This window comes from Schistocerca nitens, chromosome 2, assembly GCF_023898315.1.
Source record: "Schistocerca nitens isolate TAMUIC-IGC-003100 chromosome 2, iqSchNite1.1, whole genome shotgun sequence".
In the NCBI taxonomy this organism is placed as follows: Eukaryota; Metazoa; Arthropoda; class Insecta; order Orthoptera; family Acrididae; genus Schistocerca; species Schistocerca nitens.
The window spans coordinates 268,698,538-268,713,954 of record NC_064615.1 but is presented as its reverse complement, the minus strand read 5'-3'; the positions used below and the strand labels follow the sequence as shown (position 1 = coordinate 268,713,954).

The 15,417-nt window shown below is 39.3% G+C and overlaps 1 protein-coding gene across 1 annotated transcript in view; it reads right to left on the bottom strand.

The window, feature by feature from the left end:
- LOC126236010 (ryanodine receptor) overlaps positions 1-15,417 on the bottom strand; it is a 702,826-nt gene that overhangs the window by 308,987 nt on the left and 378,422 nt on the right. Inside the window, exons 33-35 of the mRNA XM_049945018.1 lie at positions 8,346-8,514; positions 5,137-5,429; positions 1,891-2,065 (exon numbers count right to left, since the gene is read on the bottom strand). Coding sequence (XP_049800975.1) covers positions 1,891-2,065; positions 5,137-5,429; positions 8,346-8,514 — 637 coding nt within the window. The remainder of the gene's footprint in view (positions 1-1,890; positions 2,066-5,136; positions 5,430-8,345; positions 8,515-15,417) is intronic.

Here is a 15,417-nt window from a genome sequence, read left to right as displayed (position 1 = left end):
CTCTTCTCTCTAAAGGTATCTTTAATTTTCCTGTAGGCTGTATCTATCTTACCCCTAGTGAGATAAGCTTCTACATCCTTACATTTGTCCTCTAGCCACCCCTACTTAGCCATTTTGCACTTCCTGTCAATCTCATTTTTGAGACGTTTGTATTCCTTTTTGCCTGCTTCATTTACTGCATTTTTATATTTTCTCCTTTCATCAGTTAAATTCAATATTTCTTCCGTTACCCAAGGATTTCTACTAGCCCTCGTCTTTTTACCTACTTGATCCTCTGCTGCCTTCACTGCTTCATCCCACAGAGCTACCCATTCTTCTTCTACTGTACTTCGTTCCCCCATTCCTGTCAATTGTTCCCTTATGCTCTCCCTGAAACTCTCTACAACCTCTGGTTTAGTCAGTTTATCCAGGTCCCATCTCCTTAAATTCCCACCTTTTTGCAGTTTCTTCAGTTTTAATCTACAGTTCATAACCAATAGATTGTGGTCAGAGTCCACATCTGCCTCTGGAAATGTCTTACAATTTAAAACCTGTTTCCTAAATCTCTGTCTTACTATTATATAATCAATCTGATACCTTCTAGTATCTCCAGGATTCTTACATGTATACAACCTTCTTTTATGATTCTTGAACCAAGTGTTGGCTATCATTAAGTTATGCTCTGTGCAAAATTCTACCAGACGGCTTCCTCTTTCATTTCTTACCCCCAATCCATATTCACCTACTATGTTTCCTTCTCTCCCTTTATCCTACTCTCGAATTCCAGTCACCCATGACTATTAAATTTTCGTCTCCCTTCACTACCTGAATAATTTCTTTTATCTCATCATACATTTCATCAATTTCTTCATCATCTGCAGAGCTAGTTGGCATATAAACTTGTACTACTGTAGTAGGCATGGGCTTCGTGTCTATCTTGGCCACAATAATGCATTCACTATGCTGTTTGTAGTAGCTTACCCGCACTCCTATTTTTTATTCATTATTAAACCTACTCCTGCATTACCCCTATTTGATTTTGTATTTATAACCCTGTATTCACTTGACCAAAAGTCCTGTTCCTCCTGCCACCGAACTTCACTAATTCCCACTATATCTAACTTTAACCTATCCATTTCCATTTTTAAATTTTCTAACCTACCTGCCTGATTAAGGGATCTGACATTCCACACTCCGATCCGTAGAACGCCAGTTTTATTTCTCCTGATAACGACATCCTCCTGAGTAGTCCCCGCCTGGAGATCCAAATGGGGGACTATTTTACCTCCGGAATATTTTACCCAAGAGGACGCCATCATCATTTAACCATACAGTATAGCTGCATGCCCTCGGGAAAAATTACGGCCGTAGTTTCCCCTTGCTTTCAGCCATTTGCAGTACCAGCACAGCATGGCCGTTTTGGTTAATGTTACAAGGCCAGATCAGTCAATCATCCAGACTGTTGCCCTTGCTACTACTGAAAAGGCTGCTGCCCCTCTTCAGGAACCACATGTTTGTCTGGCCTCTCAACAGATAGGCAAATAGGCACAACAAAACGACTGTCAGTAAGTAAGCTTTTAGTCAAACACACACACACACACACACACACACACACACACACACACACACACACACACACACACATGCAAATGCAACTCGCACACGCATGACAACAGACTCTGGCTTGCAGAGACTGTGGTCATGTGTATGTGAGTTGCATTTGCGTGAGTGTCTGTGTGTGTATGTTGTCTGTTTCTGACGAAGACCTTTTTGTCCAAAAACTTACTTGCTGACAGTCTTTTTGTTGTGCCTATCTGTGACTCAGCATCTCCACTATATGATGACTAACAACTATCCTTTTCATTAATGTAGTCATTATTGCATACTGGATTTTCCATTGTTTGAGCTTACCTTAAATCGATGGTTTGTTTCCTTTCCTTCGCAGGTAAATGTCACATAACCAGTAGCAGCATCAACGAAGCACCCAATAAACATCCCCTGTGATGCCCCTTTTCCTGACGCATCATTTGTTACTTCATTGTAAAGCTCGTCAGCTCGCACCATGTAGCAACTTTGACGGTCAACACTAATAATGGAAAAGAATATTTTTTCATCACTAAAATAAGTTATCATTATTACATAAATAACTTATTTGTACCTAGAAATAACTTTGAAACGCATCTTTTCAAAAGGAAAATTTTTGGCCAACACCTGCAGTAGAAGCAGACGATGTACAAAACAATAAAAAAAAAATTTATAACACTTCCAGGAAATTATATTATGCATTTTGTCAGGTTGTGAGAAATATTTGTAGCACACAAGCTCATAGTAATACTACGAGTTCTTCATTATATCTAAATCACAGCACTGTAATTCCAGTTGCTGGTATTCACCCTCAGATTTAGCCATGAATGCCTGTTAACAGTTATGGCTTGAGATAGAGCACACAATGAGATTGTCATCGACAAAGATAAGAGAGTTCTAATCATTTACAAATTTTATTGGGAAGTCCTACAGGAAAGATACTGTGCTCACTGTGATAAACTTCCCAGGAGTTTTGGTGAACCCACAAAGGTGATTATTTTTTCAACTTCCTTTAGGCTGACAATTAAAATACAAATCTCAGAAAGGATTTTGAACACATATAACATACAAGTAGTGCCAACTTTTTGGCATAGTCACAAGTATGTTAAGTAAAGAGTGTTTATAAATGAATATTGGGGTTTTAACACTTTATAATATTTATTATATTACACTTACAGCTATAAATGATATATCAAATGAAAGAGCAACTCAAACAGTTTTATCAAGAACCTTATAAATGTTCAATGTGAGCACCATTTGTCACACGGCACACATCAAGTCTACAGCTGAGTTCTTCCCAAACGTTGATAAGTGTGTCTTCAGTGATTGTAGCAACAGCTGCTTCAATCTGGTTTCTTAATTCAGGGAAGTCTGCAGGTAGCGGAGGTATGTACACACGATCCTTGATGAAGCCCCAAAGGAAAAAATTGCATGGCATTAGGTCGGGTGAACGTGGAGGCCATGCAAAGCAAGCCCAGTCATTGGGGACCTTGCATCCTATCCAGCGCTTGGGTACCGTGAAATTCAACCAATATAGCAGATTGCGGCAGAAATATTGCACGCTGCACATGCACACTGGTGCCAAACACAACTGTTTGAGTTGCTTCTTCATTTGACATATCATTTATAGCTGTAAGTTCAATGTAATAAATATTATAAAGTGTTAAAACCCTGACATTCATTTATAAACACCCTGTATATGTTTCAGGACATCATACCAACTTTCCTATTCCATCTGCAAGAACCCTGACAAACATTTCTCGAGCCATGTTGTCATGATGCCCTATCGTTCCTCAACAAAGGAGCCAATAGGTTTCATGCCACAGGAACAATATCCAAAAATGCGAAAATGCATTCACTTACGAACAGAGAACCATTCTGCCATACTACTATCATATTGCTTCACCTCAAAAACTTTTTCTACAGGCCAAATGTGATGTGGCGAATCATTATCTCCATAATCCAGATATGTTACCAAGTGACGTCCACCTTTTCTGGAGATGAAGTGGTGTTTGGTTGGATGATGTTTCACCAGCAATGCGGAACTACAGAGCATAATTGTGACACACCACATGAGGCATGCAGTGGAAAGTTTTAAAGAGATAAAAAGGGAAGCTGGTACTATATTAGACAAATGTCTCAGTTGCCAAGGTGAATAATTAGGAGACATCCAACATGTATAATTAGTACTTGCTTTAATTTCCACTCTAATCAATGATTAAATGGTTAGTCCTTGTAGCTTCTGCATGGAGTCTTAACAATATACTGCATTCCATTCCTCCCATATTAAACACTGTAGGAATAAGATGGCTACACAGTATGACTTGAATAGGAAGTGGAAATGGTAAGAGTAGTGGAAACATGGTACTCTTCACATATTTTTTGTATTGTCCAAACAAACATTATAAAACTGGTATTTGGAATACTTTCAAAATGCCACATGATGAATGACAGTAAGATTCTGACTACACAGGTTGCATTACCAATGATGAAATTTTTTAAGTACTAATAATGGCAAGCATTAGCCTCTGATTGAATACCATCATATAAACCCAATGATTGAATATAATAGAGGGAAACATTCCACATGGGAAAAATATATCTAAAAACAAAGATGATGTGACTTACCAAACGAAAGTGCTGGCAGGTCGATAGACACACAAAGAAATACGAACATACACACAAAATTCAAGCTTTCGCAACCAATGGTTGCTTCATCAGGAAAGAGGGAAGGAGAGGGAAAGATGAAAGGATGTGGGTTTTAAGGGAGAGGGTAAGGAGTCATTCCAATCCCGGGAGCGGAAAGACTTGCCCTAGGGGGAAAAAAGGACAGGTATACACTCGCACACACACACATATCCATCCGCACATACACAGACACAAGCAGACATGTCTGCTTGTGTCTGTGTATGTGCAGATGGATATGTGTGTGTGTGCGAGCAGACATGTCTGCTTGTGTCTGTGTATGTGCAGATGGATATGTGTGTGTGTGCGAGTTTATACCTGTCCCTTTTTCCCCCTAGGGCAAGTCTTTCCGCTCCCGGGATTGGAATGACTCCTTACCCTCTCCCTTAAAACCCACATCCTTTCGTCTTTCCCTCTCCTTCCCTCTTTCCTGATGAAGCAACCGTTGGTTGCGAAAGCTTGAATTTTGTGTGTATGTTTGTGTTTGTTTGTGTGTCTATCGACCTGCCAGCACTTTCGTTTGGTAAGTCACATCACCTTTGTTTTTAGATATAAACCCAATGATTGGATGTTAGTCATTGAAGTACCAAACAAAAAAGTACGTATAAGATTATGTATTGAAGTATAACAAGTAAGAATGAACATGTAACAAACAGGAATGGATGAGCGTGAAGTAAAAACAAAGGGGGAAAAATGTATGTATTAGATTATGTATTGAAGTATAACAATTAAGAATGAAAATGTAACAAACAGGAAAGAATGAGAGTGAAGTAAAAACAAAGAGGGGAGAGGAAGGGAGTGGGAGGGAGACAGAGAGTAAGTAAATAAAATCTGCAAGTAAATACAATCTTTTGTAGTGTAATTTACATATAAATTTTCAAATCTTACCTCTCCATTATTCTTTCATACTCATCCACAATTGTTACAGATGCTTTCTGAACATGGCTCTGGTTGAAGTCTTTTCTATGGACATGATACTGAGTTGTTACCCATCCAACATACACATGTGTTGGGTCCTGACCAGGAAATATTCGCACTCCATAGAAGTACTCATTTATAAGTTTGAGACATTCAGCATCAAAAATCTCATTACCAATAGCCTCTACACCTGTCGCTGCAGGAACAGACAAAGCCTTCGGTGATCGATCTGGAACCGATGGTGGAACTACCTTCAGGTCAGTCTGGAACAAAAAAAAAGCGACTGTAATGTCACAGTTTTGCAAGTATGCAGATCCAGTAAAGACACAATAGTAACTTTAAGTAAAGCTGTCCTCAAGCCAAAATCGATTTGAAAACCACAGTGCTGTACTAGCAGTTATCGTGACGAAGGTCATATGCCCTTGCCTTCATCTTATTTTTTTAAATGATTCACCCACTGAGTAACAGGATGACCTATAGTTAAACACAAACTCTAAAATATGGAACAACTTTTCAAGTTCACAAATAATTGCCAGAATTGAAAGATGCTGTAAATGGATTTGTAATCTGATTCTTACCCATTGAGCTACCAAGTCAACATGAAAATATAAACAAGCAACCACAATTAGGAGAATAACAATAAGAAGAACAAGAAAGATAGGAGAGATAAATACAGAGAGAGAGAAATCATGTAACACATCATGAAACTGCTTTTATGTAATTTGACACATAATTAAAATGTAGATTAAGTGTTGTTGTGAATAGAAAGGAGCTGTAAACATACTGAGTGAACAAATTGGAAATTGAGGAGGGCCACCAGCAATTGTACACAGCACTCAATGTCTTGATTTGTACAGGCCAGTATATGTCATTTATTTAGAATGACACGAGGGGGAAAAAAAGAGAATTGCGTAACATTTTCTTTGGTTCAACTATCATTTTTTATGTAGTAAGTTCTATTCTTTAGCCTGGAACAGAGATTTTAATACCATTGCAATTTTGACAGAATTTCTCATGTGGAGATAGCACTGTTTCTCTGTCTCAGCATGAATTACACGAATGAAATAAAGACAGGTACCTGTATTCATTAAACCTAAAAGCAACACAGATATCAGGTAAACATAGTTGTTACATATTACTATCATCATTATGCTTATTTCCTGATTCCAGGAAACAGTATATATTGACAAATGATATACAACTTGGGAAGAAACAAGAATCATAAAGCATCTACTTTAACAACAAATCTGTAAAACTGCCATGTCTGCCTGTTTGAACACAATTCTCCAAAATTACTGATAAATTTTCATGGGGTTTTTGCAGGTAACTTGAGTATATTTTGAGGCACTGTGTAGGCTTAATTTATCAAAATCTGATCGCAGAAAAAAACAGCATGATTTAAAGTTTTATCTAAAACCATCCTATTTGTCTTTTTGAACCTGACAATTTCTTTCATGGGGTTTTCACAGGTAACCTGAGCATAGCCTGAGGCACTGGATACTCTTTATTTAATGAAAATTGGGTCACAGAAAAAAAAGAGTTATCATAACTGAAAGTTTTAACCATACTTATGTTATAAATGTGAAAATAACCCCGCAGTTATATCTTCATGACTAATCCGCTGGACCGAATTTGACGTAAAGATAGGTTCTACCCTAAGGAAGAACATAGGGCACTCTAGAAAATGTGTAGTACAAGATACTTATTGATTTGAAGAGACGAATAGTACATGAATTAGGGAAAATATTTACTCTCAGTAAAAGCTATTTACTCTTTAACTTTTGATCCTTAACATATTTTTGAAAATGCTTTTATTAGTTGATAGGTGCTCCATGGTATGATTCAAAGTAATGATTACAATTCTTATACAATCTTCAATGTGTTTAATTTGTACTTCCACACTATTTGTTGCATAATGTACCCATTGTTAGAGAGCTGTTCATAAAGTATTGGACTTTTATTTACAAAATCATCTTTATTCGGATACAACTGTTTGACACTAGTCACCTTCAAAGTAGTCCCCTTTGGCTTCTACGTGCCTCTTCCAATGCTGCTGCCACTGGAAGCTTTGCTGGAAAGCCTCTTTTGCTGTGGTGCCTATTTGCCCTGTCAAATTTTACATGATTTCTCTTTTCTGAAACATGGTCCCTTTCAGAGTCTTTCTAAGTTTAGGGAAAAGTCAGAAACACCTGGTGCTAGGTCAGGGGACTAGGAAGACCAACAAACCATAGCACTGTGATTTTTAGCCAAAACACTCTGAATTAACTGAGAACAATGAGAGGGTGCATTATTGTGGTGAAGGTGCCAACTGCCTGCTCCCCGCAGCCCAGTGTTTGCATCTCACTGCTTCATAAAGGCAATATATAGCCTTTTGGTAATACTTCTTATTGACATCTGTAAGAAAGTTATGATTACTGTTCACAATACTCAGCATGTTCTGTGTGATCTCCAACTGAAGTTGCTTCTGCTCAGTTGTTAGCAAGTTTGTCACAAATTTTTCTGAGATCCTCCTGAGGTCCAAATATTTCAAAAATTGGGATGAATGGATTCAATTCTAATTTTAATCTCATCTGCAAGTTCTCTGATTGTGATTCAATCACCCTGCATCACCAGGGTTCTTACATGTTTAACAACAACCTCATTTGGACATATTGAGGGCTTACCTGAATGTGCTTCACTCTTCACTGATGAGCAACCATGTTTGAAGAGGTTGTACCACTCCTTTATCTGTGTGGTACCCTATTGCTTCAACCCCAAATACTTGTTGAATCTTGCAGATTGTTTCAACTTGACATTTGGGATGCTTAAAACAAAATTTGATGCAATAACATTGTTCCACTTTTTATGCCATTTCACTTGTCATTGGGTAGCCAATGACTGGTTGTTTCTGCAGTCATGAAAAAATCAGACATGCGTACAATGTATGCCTATAAATTTACAGGAAAGGAAATGCATGACCCAATACCATTGTTGGTTTCAACAATAAAAAAATAAGGTCGGATAGTTTTTGAACAGCCTTTGTATAACACATACTTACGTCAGTAGCATGATGCATAGATTCACACTTCTGCCCATACCCCTTTGTATTCACTGCTCAGCAGAAACTACTGATATGCGAGTGCAGTTGCAGGTAACAGCTAGTCTAAAGTAAGAATGAGTTATAACAGATAGTTTTGTACCTGAGACATGCGGACTTGTGCTGTTCGTGGTGGCTGAAGTGTATTTGTACGTGCCATACCAAGTGGTTTATTTCTTTCTGGTAGTATTTCCCCATCTATACCACCTGGTTCTGGAGTTTTTGCTTTCTTCATTCCTTCACTGCTTGCATCTCGCTTTCGGGAGAAAAATCTGCAACCACAAGAAGATAAAAATGTATATTCTAATTATGGCAGTTGTTACCATTATTCCTTCCATTACCGTATTTATATTCTTCCAAGGACTTTCCATTACCCAAATTATGGGAGTCTTACTCAGATGACGATTTTCTCTGAGGAGATTGAAACTTGCTTATTTTAAATTAAATGCTATGAAGATGTGTGTACCAGATAAACATATAATCAATGGTATGAGTAAAGCACATTCTGACACATGGCGTCTGACACTTAGGCCATAAATTAAAATTCCTTTTAACATAAAAGTGATTCATTTGTTTTGGGCCCCTGTTGATGCTGTCAGTGGCACTCTTTTTCCAATTTGTCCATGAAAACACCAACTCAGAGTGTCAAAGCATACATATAACCTCATACAGCAACTGAACGCCACACATCACACGACTGCTTGCCACTGCCCTTGTTATGGTGCATGCACCCTCTGTACAAAGACAGACTGGAGTGCACAGTGACTGCTCGTTTCTTTTACACTACTTAACAAATATCCACTACCATGATCATTTTTAAGTGGAACGAATACCCATAGTGGACCAGTGAATTTGATAAAATGCCCTGTTATGCTACATATCTGTGAACTCTAGCTAAAGAGGTCGTGCATAATTGCTTATTCACATGCAACAATATTTTCATTTCCTCAACAGGTACGTCATTTACATGTATCATTAATGACTATTACTCCCACTCATGCTTAACAATATTTGATAATACTTGCTTCATTGTGTCATGTGTCATATTTAAACATTATACAATTTGTCAAAACAATTTCCCAGATTTAAGCCAGATGGAGAGGTGCATCCAATACACATTTGAGAGTACTTTCATTATCAAAGCAGGTGGGATGACCTCGTGAAAACTTATTATGCATTAGGTTACTTAACAGGAGACGCAGCTGAATGGGATAATGCCCATTCACAAGATTTTAAATTTTGTCGGGATTTCCAGGAAAGTTTTAAATGAAAGTCTTGGTGTCCCAGCACACAGGAAAAATTAACACTTGAACTATTAGACCAGAAATATTACAATAGTCCTCAGAGTGCTTATAATAAGTATATTGAATGGCACCTCATGAAAGCTAAATATCTAGATGGTCCAATAGACAAAGTACATTTAGTCAAGGCATTAATAAAACAGTTATCACACTATATGAGGAAAGAGATATGATACAGAGGATGGACAAATGTTAATGATTTGCTTACTTTCATAGAAGGATTAGAAACAATGAATACAGGAAGGAATAAAAGTTTCCAGGATAGTGACTGGGTTAATACAAATAAAAACAATAAATCTTTTCTAGTCCATTTGTAAAGAAAAGAGAAACTAATTATTGTGCATAATAACAGAAATAAGACAAGAAGCAATGATGGAAACAATATACATTCACAAGTTTTCTTACCTCATAATGTCTAACGCAAATAAAAATTCTAAAAACGTGGTCATAACTAATTCTAGAAAAGATGAAGTTCAAAATAATTATCCCTATACAGTTGTGGAAAACGGAGATTGCCCTGGATCATGTGCCAAAATCCAGGATATACTGGTTGCATGTAATCATAAAATACTCATCACAGAGTAGTTCTCATCTACATCTACATCTACATGGATACTCTGCAAATCGCATTTAAGTGCCTGGCACAGGGTTTATCAAACCACCTTCACAACTCTCTGTTATTCCAATCTCGTGTAGCGCTCAGAAAGAATGAACATCTATATCTTTCCGTATGAGCTCTGATTTCCCTTATTTTATCGTGGTGATAGTTCCTCCCTATGTAGGTCGGTGTCAACAAAATATTTTTGCATTCATAGGAGAAAGTTGGTGATTGGAATTTTGCAAGAAGGTTCTGTCACAATGAAAAACGCCTTTCTTTTAATGATGTCCAGCCCAAATCCTGTATCATTTCTGTGACACTCTCTCCCGTATTTCGTGATAATACAAAATGTGCTGCCTTTCTTTGAATGTTTTTGATGTACTCCATCAGTCCTATCTGGTAAGGATCCCACACTGTGCGGGAGTATTCTAAAAGAAGTGGGACAAGTGTAATGTAGGCAATCTCCTTAGTAGGTCTGTTACATTTTCTAAGTGTCCTGCAAATAAAACGCAGTCAATAGTTAGCCTTCCCCACAACATTTTCTATGTGTTCCTTCCAATTTAAGTTGTTCATAACTGTAATATGTAGGTATTTAGTTGAATTTTCAGCTTTTAGATTAGACTGATTTATCATGTAACTGAAGTTTAATGAGTTCCTTTTAGCACTCATGTGGATGATCTCACACTTTTCAATATTTAGGATCAACTGCTACTTTTTGCACCATTCAGATATCTTTTCTAAATCGTTTTGCAGTTTGTTTTGATCTTCTGATGACTTTATTAGTCAGTAAACGACAGCGTCATTTGCAAACAACCGAAGATAGCTACTCAGATTGTCTCCCAAATCGTTTATATAGATACGGAACAGCAAAGGGCCTATAACACTACTTTGGGGAAAGCTAGAAATCACTTCTGTTTTACTCAATGACTTTCCATCAATTACTACGAACTGTGACCTCTCTGACAGGAAATCACAAATCCAGTCACCTAACTGAGACGATATTCCATAAGCACGCAATTTCACTATGAGCCGCTTGGGTGGCATAGTGTCAAAAGCCTTCCAGAAATCCAGAAATATGGAATCGATCTGAAATCCCTTGTCAATAGCACTCAACACTTCATGTGAATAAAGAACTAGTTGTGTTTCACAGGAACGATGTTTTCTAAACCCATACTGTGTCAACAGACCGTTTTCTTTGAGGTAGCTAATAATGTTCAAACACAATATATGTACAAAATCCTGCTGCATATTGATGTTAATGATATGGGCCTGTAATTTAGTGGATTATTCCCACTACCCTTCTTGAATATTGGTGTGACCTGTGCAACTTTCCAGTCTTTGGGTATGGATCTTTCGTCGAGCGAAAGGTTGTATATGATTATTAAGTATGGAGCTAATGCATCAGCTTTCTCATAAAGAAACCTAATTGGTATACAGTCTGGACCAGAAGACTTGCTTTTATTTAGTGATTAGAGTTGCTTCACAACTCCGAGGATATTTACTTCTATGTTACTCATGTTGGCAGCTGTTCTCGATTTGAATTCTGGAACATTTCAGAAGGCTGTGTTTAGTAACTCTGCTTTGGCAGCGCTGTCTTTGATAGTATCTCCATTGCTATTGCACAGAGAAGGCATTGATTTTTTCTCGCCACTAACATACTTCACATACGCCCAGAATCTCTTTGGATTTTCTGCCAGGTTTTGAGACAGATTTTCGTTGTGGAAACAGTTAAAAGCATCTTGCATTGAAGGACACGCTAAATTTCAAGCTTCTTGAGGATTTTGCTCTGTTTAAATTTGGCATGTTTGTTTCGTTGTTTCTGCAACAGTGTTCTAACCCATTTTGTGTACCAAGGAGGATCAGCTCCGTCGTTTGTTAATTTATTTGGTATAAATCTCTCAATTGCTGCCGATACTATTTCTTTGAATTTAAGCCACATCTGGTCTACACTTATATTATTAATATGGAATGAGTGGAAATTGTCTCTCAGGAAGGTATCAAGTGAATTTTTATCTGCTTTTTTTGAATAGGTATATTTTTCAAGGATTTGGGGATTACAATATTCAATCTCGCTGTGACAGACCTGTGTTCACTAATCCCTGAATCAGTTTTGATGCTTGTTATTAACTCAGGATTATTTGTTGCTAAGAGGTCAAGTGTGTTTTCACAACCGCTTACTATTCGCATGGGCTCATGAACTAACTGCTCGAAATAATTTTCAGAGAATGCGTTTAGAACAGTTTCGGATGGCGTTTTATGCTTACCTCCGGAATTAAACGTGTATTTTCGCCAACATATTGAGGGTAAATTACAGTCACCACCAACTATTATCGTATGAGTTGGGTACGTGTTTGAAATCAAACTCAAGTTTTCTTTGAACCTTTCAGCAACTGTATCATCTGAATTGGGAGGTCAATAAAAGGATCCAATTATTATTTCATTCCGGTTGCCAACAATGACCTCTGCCCATACTAAATCACAGGAAGTATCTACTTCAATTTCACGACTAGTTAAACAACTTCTGACAGCAACAAACACGCCACTGCCAACCGTGTTTAGCCTATCCTTTCGGAACACCTTTAGGCTCTTCGCAAAAATTTCAGATGAGCTTATATCCAGCTTTAGCCAGCTTTCAGTGCCTATAACGATCTGAGCATCAGTGCTTTCTATTAGCGCTTGGAGCTCTTGTATTTCCCCAACACAGCTATGACAATTTACAACTGTTATACCAATAGTTCCTGTATCTACATTCTTCCTGTGTTCTGCCTGCACCCTTTGTGACTGCTTGTGTTTTCCCAAGACCATCTAACCTAAAAAAACCGCACAGTCCACTCCACACAGCCCCTGCTACCCATGTAGCTGCCTCCTGCATATACTGCATATAGTGGATACCTGACCTATTCAGTAGAACCTGAAACCCAACCACCCTTTGGCGGAAGTTGAGGAATCTGCACCCTACACGGTCGCAGACCCTCCACTCACCTCTGTACCAGAGGTCCGCAATCAGACCTGTGAACTACGCTGCAAATGGTCAGCTCTGCTTTTATCTTGCAAGCAAGACTGGCAGCCTTTACCACTTCTGTTAGCTGCTCAAAACCAGAGAGAGTCTCTTCTGATCTGAAGTGACACAAATCATTGGTACCGACATGAGCAACCACCTGCAGTGGGCTGCACCCTGTGCTCTTCATGGCATCCGGGAGGACCCTTTCCACATCTGGAATGACTCCAACCGGTATGCACGTGGAGTGCACATTGGTTTCCTTACCCTCCTTGTAAGCCAAGTCCCTAAGGGGCCCCATAACGCGCCTAATTTTGGAGCTCCCAACTACCAGTAATCCCACCCTCTGTGACTGCCTGGATCTTGCAGGCTGAGTGGTTTCCTCTGAAACAGGGCAGGCAACAGCATCTGACTCAGCGACAGTGTCAGCCAGAGACAGCACCTGGAACTTGTTTGTCAGACAAACCAGGGAGGCCTTATGTACAGCTGCCTTGGAAGTCTTTCACTGCCTGCTTTGCCCTGGGGTGACCTCCCATTCGACTACAGGTGAAGGGTTAGCCTCAGTGTGAGCAGTAACTGCGTTGGCCACCGGTGAGGACCGATCAGAGGACTCTGACATGCTGGACATCCATTGGATCCCCATGGCCGGTCCACAACAGTGGTGCCCATCCACTGCAGCCTCAAACTGTGTAACCAAAGCCATCACAGCCTGAAGCTGAGAGTGAAGTGTCACCAACACGGCTCGCATCCGCACACAACAATCACAATCCCTGTCCATACTAAAGACCGTGGAAAACTAAACTATGCAGGTAAACAGTCTATCGGCATGTGCTCCGCAATCCTACTGTAGACCCTGATGAAAACACATGAGCTGTGTCTAGTAATATGCAGATATTCAAAAACCTAGCACTCAGGTGAAATTAAATAATTTGCCCTTGATTAGGAACTTGTAATACGTCACAAAATTGATTTACTTTCCAACATAAATGAAAACATGAGAACTGTGGCTATTAGATATTGAATTTACACGCAGAAACTCAAGAAACTAAACTATTAAAGCACACAGACGATATAATAAAATTCACTCCTGGTTAGGAACTCGTAAATGTCACAAAAGTGGTTACTTCCCTGTTGCTGCGTCTGTCTCAGTCGACTACTACAATGAAACAGAGGACTTTACACCAAAACCTACAGTAAGTGAGAAATAGGGAATACGAAAGGAGAAATTCACATTGATTCAAGCACAAGATTTCCTTGATTCAGAAGAGCTGGTAACTACATGCAAAAAGATGGATTTATTTCCTACTTTATCAATTACACACGTTTATCTAATAAAAATTACTGGTACCACAGATAAATTAATTAAACAGGAAACCAAGACAGCTATAAATATAGAACCATTCTCCTTCACATTGCCTAACATAAATATTCAAATACAATTGGGAGAAGGAAACTTGCTACTCACCATGTAGCAGAGATGCCGAGTCGCAGATAGGCACAACAAAAAGACTCACAATTAAAGCTTTCGGCCATTGGCCTTCCTCAACAATAGACACACACACACACACACACACACACACACACACACACACACGACTACATCTCAGGCCACTGAAATCACACTGTGAGCAGCAGCACCAGTGCATGATGGGAGTGGCGATTGGGTGGGGCTATGGAGGAGTCTGGGGTGGGGAGGGTAGAGATATTATGGTGGGGATGGCAGACAGTGAAGTGCAGCATGTTAGACAGAGGGCAGGGGAGAGGTGGGGAGAGGGGGTGGCAGTAGTGGAAAAGAAGAGAAATAAAAAGATTGTGTGTGGTGATGGAATGATGACTGTGTGGTGCTGGAAGGGGAACGGGGAATGGGCTGGATGGGAGAGGACAGTGACTAACGAAGTTGAGACCAGGAGGGTTATGTGAACGTAGGATGTATTGCAGGGATAGTTCCCACCTGTGCAGTTCTGAAAATCTGGCGTTGGTGGGAAGGATCCATATGGTACATGCTGTGACGCAGTCATTGAAATGAAGGATATTATGTTTGGCAGTGTGTACAGCAACAGAGTAATCCGATTGTTTCTTGGCCACAGTTTGTCGGTGGCCATTCGTGTGGACAGATAGCTTGTTGGTTGTCATGCCTACATCGAATGCATCACAGTGGCTGCAGCCTAGCTTGTAAACCACATGACTGGTTTCACGGGTAGCTCTGCCTTTGATGGGATAGGTGATAAGTGACCGGACTGGAGTAGGTGGTGGTGGGAGGATGTACAGGACGTCTTGC